This window comes from Nyctibius grandis, chromosome 9 (genome assembly GCF_013368605.1).
Source record: "Nyctibius grandis isolate bNycGra1 chromosome 9, bNycGra1.pri, whole genome shotgun sequence".
Lineage (NCBI taxonomy): Eukaryota > Metazoa > Chordata > Aves > Nyctibiiformes > Nyctibiidae > Nyctibius > Nyctibius grandis.
In genome coordinates this window covers 9,733,740-9,747,436 of record NC_090666.1, presented here as the reverse complement: position 1 = coordinate 9,747,436, position 13,697 = coordinate 9,733,740, and the positions used below count along the sequence as shown (strand labels likewise).

General features: G+C 48.2%; 1 protein-coding gene across 3 annotated transcripts in view; it reads left to right on the top strand.

The window, feature by feature from the left end:
- Nucleotides 1-13,697, top strand: part of NRP2 (neuropilin 2) — an 89,902-nt gene that overhangs the window by 42,150 nt on the left and 34,055 nt on the right. For all 3 annotated transcript variants that reach the window (XM_068407447.1, XM_068407445.1, XM_068407448.1), the window contains exons 8-12: nt 3,944-4,088; nt 4,437-4,786; nt 5,910-6,054; nt 9,760-9,876; nt 12,378-12,530. In XM_068407447.1, coding sequence (XP_068263548.1) covers nt 3,944-4,088; nt 4,437-4,786; nt 5,910-6,054; nt 9,760-9,876; nt 12,378-12,530 — 910 coding nt within the window. The remainder of the gene's footprint in view (nt 1-3,943; nt 4,089-4,436; nt 4,787-5,909; nt 6,055-9,759; nt 9,877-12,377; nt 12,531-13,697) is intronic.

The window sequence follows — 13,697 nt, the reverse complement described above, 5'->3', positions numbered from 1 at the left end:
ATGCTGTGCCTTGCCCAGACGGCTGTGCTTTGTTGAGTGTTGCCAAGTATCATTTTTCTTTTACCTCCTTGTTCCTGGATTTAATAAATCCAGAACTATCCACCCTCCACTCGAGCCAGAATCCTCCCACCATCAAACATGCCCCATTTTATGCCTTCCCTATCTGACAAGGAAAATAATCTCCCCTACTTTTCTCCTTCATGCTTCTCTGTCTAAATCCTGAAGCCCTAATCCTGTTAGCATGCTCTGTTCCAGGGCTCTGTCTCCATGGGAGTAACATAATCCTGCAGTAAATCTAGTGGGTCCAGAGAGACACATACATACGGACGAAGGCAGGGCTGCTGCCATCCTTGGCCTTCTCCTCTGCCTCCCCCAGCAGCTTTCTTTAGCTCCCCCAGAAATTGTGTAGCAGCCAAGCAGCACAATAAATAAAGCAGGAGAGAGGTTACCTCCTGCCTCTCCCCGACTCACTGCTGCAACTTCACGGCGCTTTTTGTCTCCCTGTTCTTCACTCCAAACTCTGCCGTTGGCACAATTCCCATACCCACTGGAACTAATGCAGCTTCAGAAATAGCCCCATCACCCCACAACAGTTCCAATGTGTCAGAAATGCGACTTGTGAGTGTCAATGTGGAGCCTGCATGTGTATGCCCATGGAAAGCTTGCCCAATTCTCCTTTAGCCTAGACATGATCTCCCACCACTTGGTTTCTGCAGCAAATTAATTAAGCAGTTCAGCTCTCATTGATTATCAGTGTAATTTTACATGTAGACCTGCCAACTGGACTAAAATGGGAATAAACATAAAGTGTATGGGGAGGGGATGGGCAGCTTTTTGATGCAGCAGTGAAAATGAGTTCCCTTGACTGCTTCTTGGAAGGTGCTTTTAATTTGTTAATGGTTTTCCCATTCGTCTTCTGTCTCCGTCACCCTTCAGTGCGTGTGCGTGTGCATGCGTGCTCTCTGCTGAGTGTGTATATATCTTTCTCCCTAGATCACAGCCAGATTTTTTTTTTTTTCTGCTGGTGTAAATTACTGTGACTTCTTATACTTCAATGGCAATATGTTGATTTACACCATTTGAAGACTTGGCTCAAAATATGTGCTGAGTGGGATGAGAAGCAGATAGGATGGGAGGAATAGCAATGTTCTATTTTGGTAAGGGGGAAGAAATCTTTGCTTTCTTGGCGCTCCCAATTTCACACATTTTCCTGCTAGTTCTTCCCATGCCATGAGTGCTAATTTGAGGCAGGATGTAGAGCCTGTTCAAGTCAATGGGACTCTCTCCACGGTGTGCTTGGGCTCTGGGGTCGGCATTTTCAGTGCAGAGAAACCGTACGCTCAGGCTCGGACCCTGCTCAGCAGCGTCGGGACCTGCGGGCTCACGATACAGGAGGCTGAAAGGCCAGGCACGCAGGAGGACCCCGCTTTTCTAACAGCACTAAGCACCTGCCTTCTGAAAATGGTCCCTTTCTGTTACGCTGAACAGGGTGTGAAGCAATGACACTCTACTATCAGTTGGGGCTTTTCAGAAACAAGGTTCACTGGGGCAGATCCTGCCAATGCAGCTGATACTAGAGCTGGAAGTCAGGTGCTGTTTCTGCCATCATAAACTGGCAGTCCAGAGTGTCAAGGCCCCGATTCAGAGTTGCGTAGCTTGTTCAATGTGATCTAGTCTGAGGAAATTACTGGGTCACAAATGTAAAGCAGAATTGAGGTTGCTCTCCTTGGAAGCAGGTGGTTGGGACTAGGGTCGTGTAAGAGACGCTTTCAGCAACGCATGTGGTAGTGCTAAAGTTTTTGGGCTCAGTCCTGCTTCTGCTTTCTGTGAAGCTTGACTTTGCAGAAGTCAGCAACAAATTACACTGGTGTAAATTTGGATTCTGGCCCCTGATGCTCATATGTGCGAAGTGAGCTAAAAAAGAACAAAACTGGAAATATGTTAAACCAAAAAGAGCAGCAAACCTCATCAGTGACTGTTAAACATGCTGGTCCATATGCAACCTTTGGCTCATGGAGTCTTCAAACTGCTGATTGTGGGAAGCGAAGAGGGGTTGCCAGGAGAAGACTCCTCTGGGCTTGCTGCCCCTGGGCATCTGCTGGGGCCACCATCAGGATCTGCCCCCTGGGGCAGAGGGACCTTTGGGCTGACCTGACATGCTGCTTCTTGTGCTAAAATAGTTGCGGCAGCTCAGATAAACATTTCCTGTCCTCCGGTGTTAGGTTCAGAGGTAAGGTGTTGTGTGTCAGCTCCTGTGTTGACATAAAGCTGGAGGCTTTGCTGTGGTGTGGAAATGTATCCTTTCAGCCCGTGTGTTCCCACAGGCTTACAAGATGCACACACACGCATGCCTGGGGAGGGTTTCACAGTAACCACTCTTCTTATAGGCCTCCTGCTGGAAAAAAGGGTATTTGGTGTCTGCTGAGCAAGGAAAAGGATGGGAAGTGGGGTCAGACAGGATAAAATAGGATATTAAAAACACATAAACCATGCTGTGTTGCTAAACGGTAGCAGCATGATGTGTATTCTCCAGATTAGCATTTCTGCTCAAGTTCACGTCAACCCCAAATCCCAATTACCAGCCAGATTTGCAGCCAAAGCCCTCTGCGGGGTGGCTGCTCCCTGCCCTGCTGGGAGTGCCGCCGTCCTGGGCAGGATGGTGATGCACAGGGGCAGCCCGGTGCTGGTTGTGGTGCTGCGAACAGCCACTGTCCCTCTCTGCGAACACCCTCTGTGCATCCTGTCATGCTGGATCCTGGGAGGAGAGCTGAAACACGTGCTGTCTGCAGGCCTAGAGCAGTGGGAGGCTTATAAAATGCTTCTTAACTGCTATTCAAGGCGAGAGGCCAGGATTCAGCCTCACCCCTTTTTCTGTCCTGGATCACAGGGCTCTGTAGTTGAATAGTTTGAGTCTTGCCTCCAACAGAAGGAGATCAATGCCAGAGGTTACATTCTGCTGCTTTGTTCTGAGACAAACTTAATGGGAGCTCCTGTGCTCGAGCACAGCATATGCAGGGCAGGAGCCTGCAGAAGAGCCCAGCCAACATCTCAGTGTGGATGCAGCTCCTGGCTGAGATCGGAGGATGCTCTAGCCCTGTCCTGAGAGCCTGCGTGCTTGGAGGGAAAGTGGGCAATGCCAGCAGCCTCAGTCTGTGAGCTTTAGTGCTTTATGCTGGGGGCAGAGAAAGGGTTGAAAATTTCCTTTTTTCCCCCTTTTCTTCCCCACTGTGGCTCTGCAGCCTGAAACAGAAGTATCCAGTCCTGGACCAGCCCATTACAATAATGGGAAGGAGGGGTAGATCTAGCGTCCATCTGGTGGTTATTGATTACGGCCATCTGGTAAGGCAGCAGCCTTCTCACATCATGTCGGATCATAAACTCCCCCGAAAAGCTGTCTCTGTGTGGTGGGCTGCGTGTGTGCCGGAGGGGCAGGAGTGAGGGGCTAGCTGGGACAGCGGCCTGTCACCCCGGGCAGAGGCAGCACCCTCCCTGCTCGTGCCGCCGCTTGGGCACAGTGTTGCCCGGTGGAGCTCGGTGTGAGGATGTGTCAGGATGTCAGCCCGTTTACCCGCGGAGGGGAGGCAAGATCTCGCGTGGCATTTGGGGACATCTGGCCTTTTGTGTTGGAGCGGCTCTGGGTTTGGGGGCGAGCTCAAAGCAGCGGTGACCTGATAGTCTGAGGTGCCTCGGGGTACTGTGAGAGGCAGCGGGGCAGCAAGCTCCTGGGTCTCCTGCCTAATGGGCGAATCCATCCACCATGCTGTCCTGCCAGCAGCTCAGCTCTCCCTGCCTGCCCCTGGGTGCTTGCCCTGGCTGGAGGATGGCCCTGTCCAAAAAGCCTCTCCTGGGTTTTCTCTGCTGAGATGATTTCGACTGCTGATCTGGTTCTTTCTTTCTGCCTTGAGAGGACATAACCATATTTGTGCCCCCCTCTCCCTTGCAGACATTTCAGGCCAACGAGGACGCCACGGAGGTGGTTCTCAACAAGATCCACAGCCCAGTGCTCACACGCTTTGTGCGCATCCGTCCCCAGAGCTGGCACAATGGCATCGCCCTGAGGCTGGAGCTGTATGGCTGCCGCATCACTGGTGAGGGTCGCCTCCTCCCCTCCGTCTCAGCCCTACTCTCTGTCCCTCCGACAGCCTGTCCCGGGGTGCTGTCCCCCGCAGCTGTCATGGCTTCTTGGGGGGGAGGAACGATGACACTCTGAGCAGCATGGAGGCACCCATCCCAAGGGATGCACTTGGGGGGACAGGCACCCTGGCCTCAGAGGCAAGGGGGGATGCACTTGGGGGGACAGGCACCCTGGCCTCAGAGGCAAGGGGGAAGTGCCCAGTGCTGGTGCTGGTTTAGTGCCTAGAGCTTAAACCTGCAGGGAGAGACACAAGCACTCCCTTCAGCCGCCATGGCTGTTCATGCCCTTTGTTTCCCTGCAGATTCGCCCTGCTCCAACTTGCTGGGAATGCTTTCCGGCCTCATCCCTGACTCGCAGATCTCGGCCTCTTCCATCAGAGGCTACGACTGGTCTCCCAGCATGGCCCGCCTGGTGAGCAGCCGCTCAGGCTGGTTTCCCCGCATCCCCCAAGCCCAGCCTGGGGAGGAGTGGCTGCAGGTGGACCTTGGCGTCCCGAAGAATATCAAAGGCGTCATTATCCAGGGGGCTCGTGGAGGGGACAGTGTGACCACCGGTGAGTCCCGCTCCTTTGTGAAGAAGTTTAAAGTGGCCTACAGCATGAATGGAAAGGACTGGGACTTCATCCAGGACCCGAAAACAATGCAAGCCAAGGTAGGTACTGCCTGGAGCAGCTGCAAAACGAGATATGTTTCTGGCTCTCTTGAATCTGCCTCATGGGGTCTTGGGAAATTAGCTGTCTCTCCCCACAGAGACCTTGGGAGTTTGGGTTGTCACCACGAAATCCTGGGTTGTGTCCCCTGGTCCTGCTCCTAAGCTGTTCTAGAGGGTGTAGGTTCCACCTTGCCCCAGGGATGGCAATTTCCCTTCATTTCTTATTGTCCACCAGACCTGGGGATGTTGATATCATCTTCTGCTCCTCCCAGCTCCTGCAGGTTGAAGTCCACAAGAAGGTGTGTTCGATCATGTTTGATGCAAACTAATTACATATTTTAAGGGGAAGGGTGTTGCTGTTGTGGCCTGCACCTCTGGAGGAGGAAGATGAATCACAACTACTTTGTGGGAAATTTACTATGTCTGAAGTCCCTTTTGCCACACTGGTGTGACTCTGAAATTCCCCATGATTTTCCTGTATCATTGGAGTTCCCCATAATCTTTCAGCTTAGCAGTATGGGAGTGCAGGGGGCTTGAGAAATAAATGAATTTTCTGCTATTGCCTGTTCTGTTTTTACGCAACTCATCTGCTTCTGAAAACTCGGGTAAGTTTTAATTTTTCCTGATCCTACGAATGAGTCTTAGAAGGCCTGATGCTATCTATAGCCCTCTGTTTATTCCCCACAGACTTGAGTTCGTGCACGTAAGCTGAAAAGCAGCAGTACTTGGACTGTGAGGAAAACTGAGCGTTTACACTATTCCAGAACATGCAGTAGCTTCTTTATTTGCCAAAGAACAAATCTGATCTTATTTATATGTGAAGTTAGTGGATGTTCCCCAGGCTTCCCCTGCGTGGCTTGGATCAGAATCTGACCCCTGGATATAAAGCAGAGCCCAAGAGCGATTGTGCAAGTTTCTTAGAAATAGCCTGTCTGGTCCTCTTGAAGCAGAGGAGGAACAGCCCAGTTTCTCCTCAGCTGGACTTAATGGCCCGGAGTCAGACAGCTAAACTATTTCAAACTGTGGCTGTGTCCTGCTAGACCCAAATTATCAAGTCTGGTGGAGAGCATGTGGGATGCACACATCACTTGCCTTTACTCTGTCTCTGTCTCTCTCTCTGTAGCTTTTTGAAGGCAACATCCACTACGATATCCCTGAAGTCCGGAGGTTTGACCCTGTTCCTGCCCAGTATGTCCGAGTGCACCCAGAGAGGTGGTCCCCAGCGGGAATAGGAATGCGCCTGGAGGTGCTGGGCTGTGACTGGACAGGTAGGAGCCCCTGCGCCTCTGCCCACCGGCTCCATCGGGGCTGCAGTGGGCGCTAAACCAGCAAGGTGCAAGTGTAAGGTTATTTCTCTCCCTACTGTCCCCCCTCAGGGCCACACTGTGGAAGGGAGACTGCAGCCAAGAGGGCAGGACCTGCAGTGTGGCCTGAGCCCATCTTTTTATTTCCACCTTAAAAAGAGCTGGCCTTGACACAGCAATGTTTGGACCCCAGTCCAAGCTTTTGCGTAGAGCCCCATGTGGGATTTGTCCCCAGCTCCCTTCTCCCTCCTTTCAGATCTTTTATCTGGATGTTGTGCAGGCTTTCCCACTCACCGTGTTAGATAACATTTGGGCTTTTTAATCCAAATGGATAAGATAGAAAGTAGGAAGAGAAGCAGAGGTGCAGAAGAGGGGTGCAGTGACCAGTACAGGTATCTTCCACTACCACAATAAGGTTTTGCTGTAAGAACAACTGTTCCTCTCTCATTGAACCCCATGTGGAAATCCTTTTTGCAGACAAGGTTGGGGATTTAACTCTACAACAACTCTATAACATCCCTACATTTTTCACAAGTGGTATGCCTTGCAGTCACCGTTACTTTTAATACAGAGGTGAAAACTGTCTTAACACACTCACTGAGATCAGTAGAGGTTGTGCCTCTGACCCTTTCGAGGCTCAGTGGTGACTGACTGCTCCATAGTTTCATCCCCAAGAGCCAAAAATGCACCCAAGAGCTCATTGTGACTGATGATAGCTTTTCAATGCCAGGGGCTAGTTGTCCCTTTTTAAAATTTATTTTATTTTTTAATAATCTGCTTAAATCTGAATCTGGTGTCCAGATGTCAGTGATAAAGAGGTATGATTTCCATTTTATAAACACATCTGTAGAAGGCATTTTCTTGTAAGAATTCCCATTCTAGGAAACTTAAAAGACACAGAGCTTTTTTCCACCCTTTTGTGGAGTCTTTACTACCCTTTCCTCCTGTGATGTGCTGTGAGATGCATTACAAACACTTAACAGCAAATCACAGAACACACGTACACACAATTAATAATGATAATTTGTCACCTTTGAAGTCGATGGCAAATCTCCCCCTGGACTGGGAATCCTTTGTAAATGATCTAAACTTTAAATCAAGATTAGATCTTAATTTAAATCTTACAACATCTTTGGGATGTTGTAGGAGAAGCAGGCGCCGTGGCTTTCATGCAGGCAGTGGGAGCTGAGACTCCGTGCAGAAGTGGTCAGGCAGCTCCCACATCCCTACTTCTGGCAGCTCCCAGGAATCTCCAGCTGCCAGATCTCCGCAGACAGTTGCTGGCTGGTGCATCACAGCGCTGCATCACTGCCGCAAAGGGAGGCAGTCGCACAAGACCTCCGACCGTGTACATGTCAGCCCCTCCATTGCACTCCTCCAAATTAGAGAAGAAGAGGAGTTTGGCATCCTCAACTTTTTGTGCTATTTTTGGTCCAAATTTTCTTTTACAGCTATGTCCACGTTCAGTTTCAATATCAGCAGCAACAGCCCATCCTTTTTCTAGGCAGGGTGCTTTATGGTCATTTCCCAGTGTGGCTGTCTAATCATTTGCACATTGTAATGTTTAAAACTCAACTGCCAAGTCATAAATATTCGTAGCTTTATTGATCTAGAGGCATTCAGATTTGTAATCAGAGCAGGGCTTGTAATCTCGTGGATTCACCATGTTATAAAAATCCCTGATGCAGCCTGGGGAGCAGAGATAGCCCATGGCATTATCTGCATGCTAAATCCAGGCTGGCTCCATGCAGCAGTCCTTGACAATGCCAAGATACAGCCCTCCTTTACTGGGAGGACCCAGGCACATTACAGAACTGGCTGTGAAAACCCAGGCAATTGCACTTGCTTGGGAACAAGATTAAGAGAAGGATTAAAACAAGCTGATAGAAAATATTTTCAAGTGGGGGCCTGTGCTCATGTATACCCTGCCCAGCTGCTTTTATTTCTTATCAACAATGAGCATCTTAATTACTGAGTCAAACAGGTAGCTTAACAGCAACTGGGCTCACAAACTAGTTGGCTAGTAGCTCAAAAATCGGGAAGCAGGCAGTCAGCAATTGACTTCTTTCAAAGACCTGCCAGAATTTTTCCTCTGAAGAGTGGAGATTGATGAATGTTCACTTGCAGCTGGTTTTCTCTCCTTTGAAGTTCCAAACATCTGGTTTCAATTGCTCAGTGACTTTGCATTTTGATCAGCAGTTACCACCAGTCGCACAGACACTTGCTGGGCCAGGGAGAGAGAAAGCGAGCAAGCAAGACCTCTCTTTTTCACTTTCCATTTCACACATCACGCTGTCCTCCCTGCTATTTTCATTATCTCTTGTAACCATCGTGTTGCGGCTCTGCCATGGTAACTGATTTTTCAAGATCCATTTCTGCGGCTTGTCCAGGGCAATGCAACACTGTTGATTTACATCCGTTCAGCATCTGTGTCCCGTATGGGACTTGGCTTTCAAGGTCCTTCCACATTGTCACATTTCAGCTATAAATCTCAATATACAAGAACAACAACTAAAAAAATGTACCAGCTCTAAATAACTTGCAGCTTTTGATATGTTGCCTTCACCTGCTGCTTTTTTTTTTTCTTTTCCTTTTTATGACATTTTCTGTGCCTGGCTGCTTGCAATTTGCTTCTTGGTTGCGTTTGGAGTTTTATGGGGTTGTAACAAATTTGAACTTACAAATTAAAAGACTTTGAGGTTGTTTGGTATTTTATCCTGAACAAAAGACAGCCACTGGAAAAAAAAAAAAGGTTAAAAAAAAAAAACCCTGAGAGTTTCTGTGCAACATGTTTAATAACAGGAAAATAAAAGGGCAGAAAGGAGCCTATGGAAAATATTCAATGTATTTAGCCATTTCCTCCTGCTTCTGGCTTTATTAAATGATATCCTGAAGGGTGCCAACAAAGAAACACAATCACACATAACTGAGCAAAGCAGCCTCTTTTTAAAAGTGGAAAGAATCAAGCCTGCCGTACTCATAAAAGGGGAGACTGCTGGAACCTAATGTCGTTTACTGTTGATCTTAATATCCTTCCCTTTCTTGCTTAAATTTCCCCTGACACCTGCTTGGAGGTTGTTTCACACGGGCCATGTTGGAGAGAGGGAAATTGGACAGAGACCCTTTGAAAGAGTAGTCAGGAGCCTGGAGTGTGAAACCAGATGCTTTCTGCAGCGAGCCAAAGCGCGCTAGGGGATCCTCTGGGTCCGTTTGCGGTTACGTCATTTGTGGGTTTGAGTGACTTGTTCTATAAATTGGCACAATTGGTGGGAATGTTGTGTGTTTTTTTAACGTGTCATATGCCTTTATGAAAGAAAAAGACGTCCTGCCTGTGATCTCTCTTATCCAGTAATGACAGCAAAGCAGATTGCCAACACCAGTGTAGATTAAAAAATTAAGAGGAAAAAGTAGCCTGTATGTCTAGAGGAGGCATACATGCCTTGACCAATGGGAACTCTAAATCAAAGGAACTCCCATATGGAAATAGCCAGTTCACTTGAAGTTCAAACCATGCTGACATTTGTAGCAAATGGAAATTTTATGGTATTCTTGTTCTATGTCTTCTTGCCATTATAAGAATATGAGAAAAAAATTTTTTGCTTTGTTTCCCCCTACCTGGGCTTTTTGTACTGTCTGCTGCAAATAGCATCTCTACTCCATTTTTTTCAGATGTAAAGCCCACTGCGGAGACGCTGGTGCCCACTTTGAAGAGTGAGGAGACCACCACCCCATACCCAACTGATGAAGAGGCAACCGAGTGTGGTGATAGCTGTGGAGAAGAGGAGGGTATGTATCAGAGCAGCACATCTTTATCTCAATAAATGATGGGTTAAGAACTAAGCAAATACTCTTATCTTCCCATTTGCTCCTATACATGGGGCTGATTCCTGGAAAGCTTAGAGTAATATTATTAGCGATAGGCCAAGATTAAAAAAAAAAAACAAACAAAACCTGCCAACATCTGATAAATTATATCAAGGAAGGATGCAAGAGCAAGAGATAGCAGCTAATTCAGTTCCTAGGGTACGAGACTTGAAGAGCTGCTCTCTCAACTTCCTTACGTGACCTGAAGCGACTCACTTAGTGTCCTGTTTAGAGCCACCTCCATTCCAGATCCCCTTGGCTGGGTGTCATAAATTCAGAAGAGATTCAGACTGCCTGGTATGCAGGGCTCCTTTTGCAGAGGTCACAACTGTGGGAGTAAATCACGGCACGTAGAGAAGGCTGATCTCCTGAAGACCTATCTGTTAAGGATCATCTTCCCTAATATCAGCTGCTTAAAATTTAGGAGGACACTGTGGGTTCCTTGTGCAGGCAACAGAGCAAGGGGAACACTAATTCCAGGCAGTAATTCGTCCCTCCTCGTTTTAGATGGCTGTCAGATGTACAGGGAATGGTTTGGTAGCTGTGGGGCTTGCCACAGCCGAGTAAAGAAGAGGCTGAATGTTAGTTTCGACTACATGCTGTGCTTGTAAAGAGCCAATCCTGGGGGGGACTAATCCTCTCTGCCTCAGATTCCTACCTGTAAAAGCAGATGTCATATTCTTCTGCTTCTTGCAAGGGGGATGTGAGCACCTAAAGCTTGTGACAGGTCCAGATTAAGGGGGGTGGGCAGGAGACGCACACCCCTGGGCATGACAGCAGAGCCTGGGCCTCAGCACTGGGGCGTGGGCATTTACACAAGGACTTCAACAAGAAATCTCAGGAGGAAAAGCTATCCTTTGAGATAGCTCCTGGGACTTCTGTCACTTCAGCTTCCAGTCCCAGAGAAAAAATTAATGGGTTTTAAAATACATAAATTAAAAAAAAGAATTAATTGGCTTTTTCACACCTCCTGTCGGGATTCTGCTGTAGTTCAGTTCTGGAAATGTAAGTTGCAGAAGTAGCTCAAAGGGACTGATTCTCATTGCTTTGCCTCAGTGATAAGCCTGTGCAACCCTGCTACCATTGAGGCACTTGGGAAGCTGCCGAGAGGAAATTTAGGCCAGTAATAGTCTCTGCAACAACACGATTCCTGGGTGCAGTCCAGGGCAAGAGAGCGAGCGGAGTATGCCGTGGAGCGTGGAACCAGCCTCCCTGTCAGCTTCCCTCAGATTTAGCAACAATTTTCATTCTCATACTCCGTAAACAATGAGTGTGTTTCTCTGGACAATCAGATTTATGACAGCCAAATAGAAACAATGCTGCTCTCCAGGGTATGAGATTAGACTGGAATAAAAGGATCCATGATCTGCATTGTTATATTTCGAAGTGGGAGCATGTAAAGAAAGCTCTCTGCCCCTTGCAGCAAAGTTCCCCTGATGCCTATCGCTTGAGTCACTCACCTCCTTCTGGCTATCACTCACTTTGTGGGCACTGTGATTTAAAACTTCCTCTTTGCTCAGGAAAAACCCAGCCTATAATTGGGCTCTGACGTGCACGTCTGCTGAGTACTTGGGACGGTCTCAGACCATTTCTGCAGCCTCCGTGCCTTATGGCTGCTTCTCTGTCCGAAGGAGCCAGCAGCTGCCTCACTGCTACGTGCAGCCCCTGGCATGTGCCCTCCTGCCCACAGACCTGTCTCTGCAGGAAGGCTCTCCAGAGCTTTTAAAGCTGTTGACACAGAGGAATTAGCTCTGCTCCTGTTTCACAGATGAAAAGTTAAATAACCCGCCCAAAGACCGTGTGGTGAGTCCGTAGCGGAGCTAGAAATAGAGGCTGGCTCCTTTCACTCAGAATCCAAAAGCTTGAACTCATGGTGGCCCCATGTTTCCCCTGGTAGCATTTCCACGAGAAGGTAGGAAGCGGTGAATGACAGCTCACCACGTTGACAGACAGCTCCCGTCTGGTGCAAGTGGCTAGATCTGTCACTCACGAGCTAGGTTTCTGGAGCACTTGAGATTCTCCTTTTGGAGCCAGAGCAGGATCTGATGAGCATAGGGCACTCAGGAAGCTCTCTTCCCTGACATTTAAGAAGGTGTTTAATAGTTGACCGCTCTAGGGAACGAAGAGAAGGTGCTGATTAGAGTATGGAAGCATTTAGTACTTGCTTTTATATTTGCTTGGTTTGGTGGATTAGCTGCAGGACGTGGTGTGAGCATTTTGATGATGCAGAACTTAAGGCTGATCCCTGGGTCTCATGAAATGTGAGATAGGTTAAAAGCATCAGTGCAAGTGAGATTTCATGCTTTCTTCAGTATTTGTGGCTTGCCAACTATTTTGGGTTTGGGTTGTTTTTTAGTAGCAACCCTTCATGGCTAGGTCTTTTTTTAATCCAACTTTATTTTGCTTCTATTTCTTTTTGTAAGATTTTCATCTCCCTGCAAACTTCAACTGCAACTTTGATCTCCCTGAAGACCTCTGTGGTTGGTCACACGACTTGGCAACAGGTTACACGTGGTCTTTTCAGCCTACAAGCACCTGGATTGGCAACTCTGAAGCAAGCCCTGAGACTGTGCCTGGTAAGATAGTTAATACCATACCAAAGCAGGGAAGAGGAAGCTGATGAGGCTTTCTCCGTATGAACAGTATGACTGATTATTGCACAGCTATCAAGAGTTGTGAAGGCTGTGCAGAGCTGAACTGTTTCTTTTGTGGAAGATTTCAGATGCTTTGCTTTATGGATTCATGCCTTATTTATAGGACTGTGACCGCTGGCACTGAATTATACTAACTGTCCTCTCGAGATCGAACACTGGGCTTTGAATCCCCTGTGACCATGTAGGTTAGTCCAGGCTTTGTTCCACATCCTGATCCAAATGTCCTCCGTAGGGCCCAATGCGTTTTCCCCAGAATGCATTTCCTCTTTTGTTAGAGATGCATTTCTTCCTCCCGTATGTTGCTCAGATTGCTTACAGTCTTCAGCTATTCTGCACTCTGCGCTTGCATAGGCTGGATTTCAGCCTCAAGCAAGTGAAAGATGAGCTAAGCCCTAAGAATGCAGAAATATGCCAGCTTCTTGCTGTTTGACTTTTGCTCTTTTTCTCTTCTGTGCTTTGGAAGCAGAAGATTTGCATGAGCGTAGCAGAGCCTAATTTATGGAGGACCTCACTGAGATGTGCTGGCATGGGTTGGAAGGGAGCCTGCCTCTGGCAGTGTCGTTGATGGATCAAGTTCTTAAGCTTCACATCTTGGAACTCGCCCCGGGACTAGTGCCCTTTCCATACCCTCGTTGACTTTGTGGCTCTGGTGGCACAAAGAACATTTGCCAGTTTCCTTGTAACAGATTACATCACCTTCTCTTCACTATCATTCATTGCTTATGAAACTCAGGGCTCCCCCAGGGAGAGCTGGCTGATCTTAACCTGGCTTTGGCTCTGCCCTGATGCCCAGGTGACTCCAGTGTCTGCATGCCGTGCGCCCAGGGAGCTGTGCATGCTGCAGGCTCCTCCTCGCCCTCCTTCTAGTAAGGTTGAGTCTTCGAGATGCAAACATTTCAGGCAAACCTGTTAGCCACCTGGCAGAGGCGCTGGCCAGATTGGCAGTGCCGCCAGCCAGTTGGAAAGCCGTGCAGCCAACACCTGGTAGGCAGTGCTAAAGAGGAAAATATGTATTCCAGAAACATATGGGAAGAGGAGAATCTGCTACATCTCCACACACAAATCACCCCCACACAAATGCACACATCA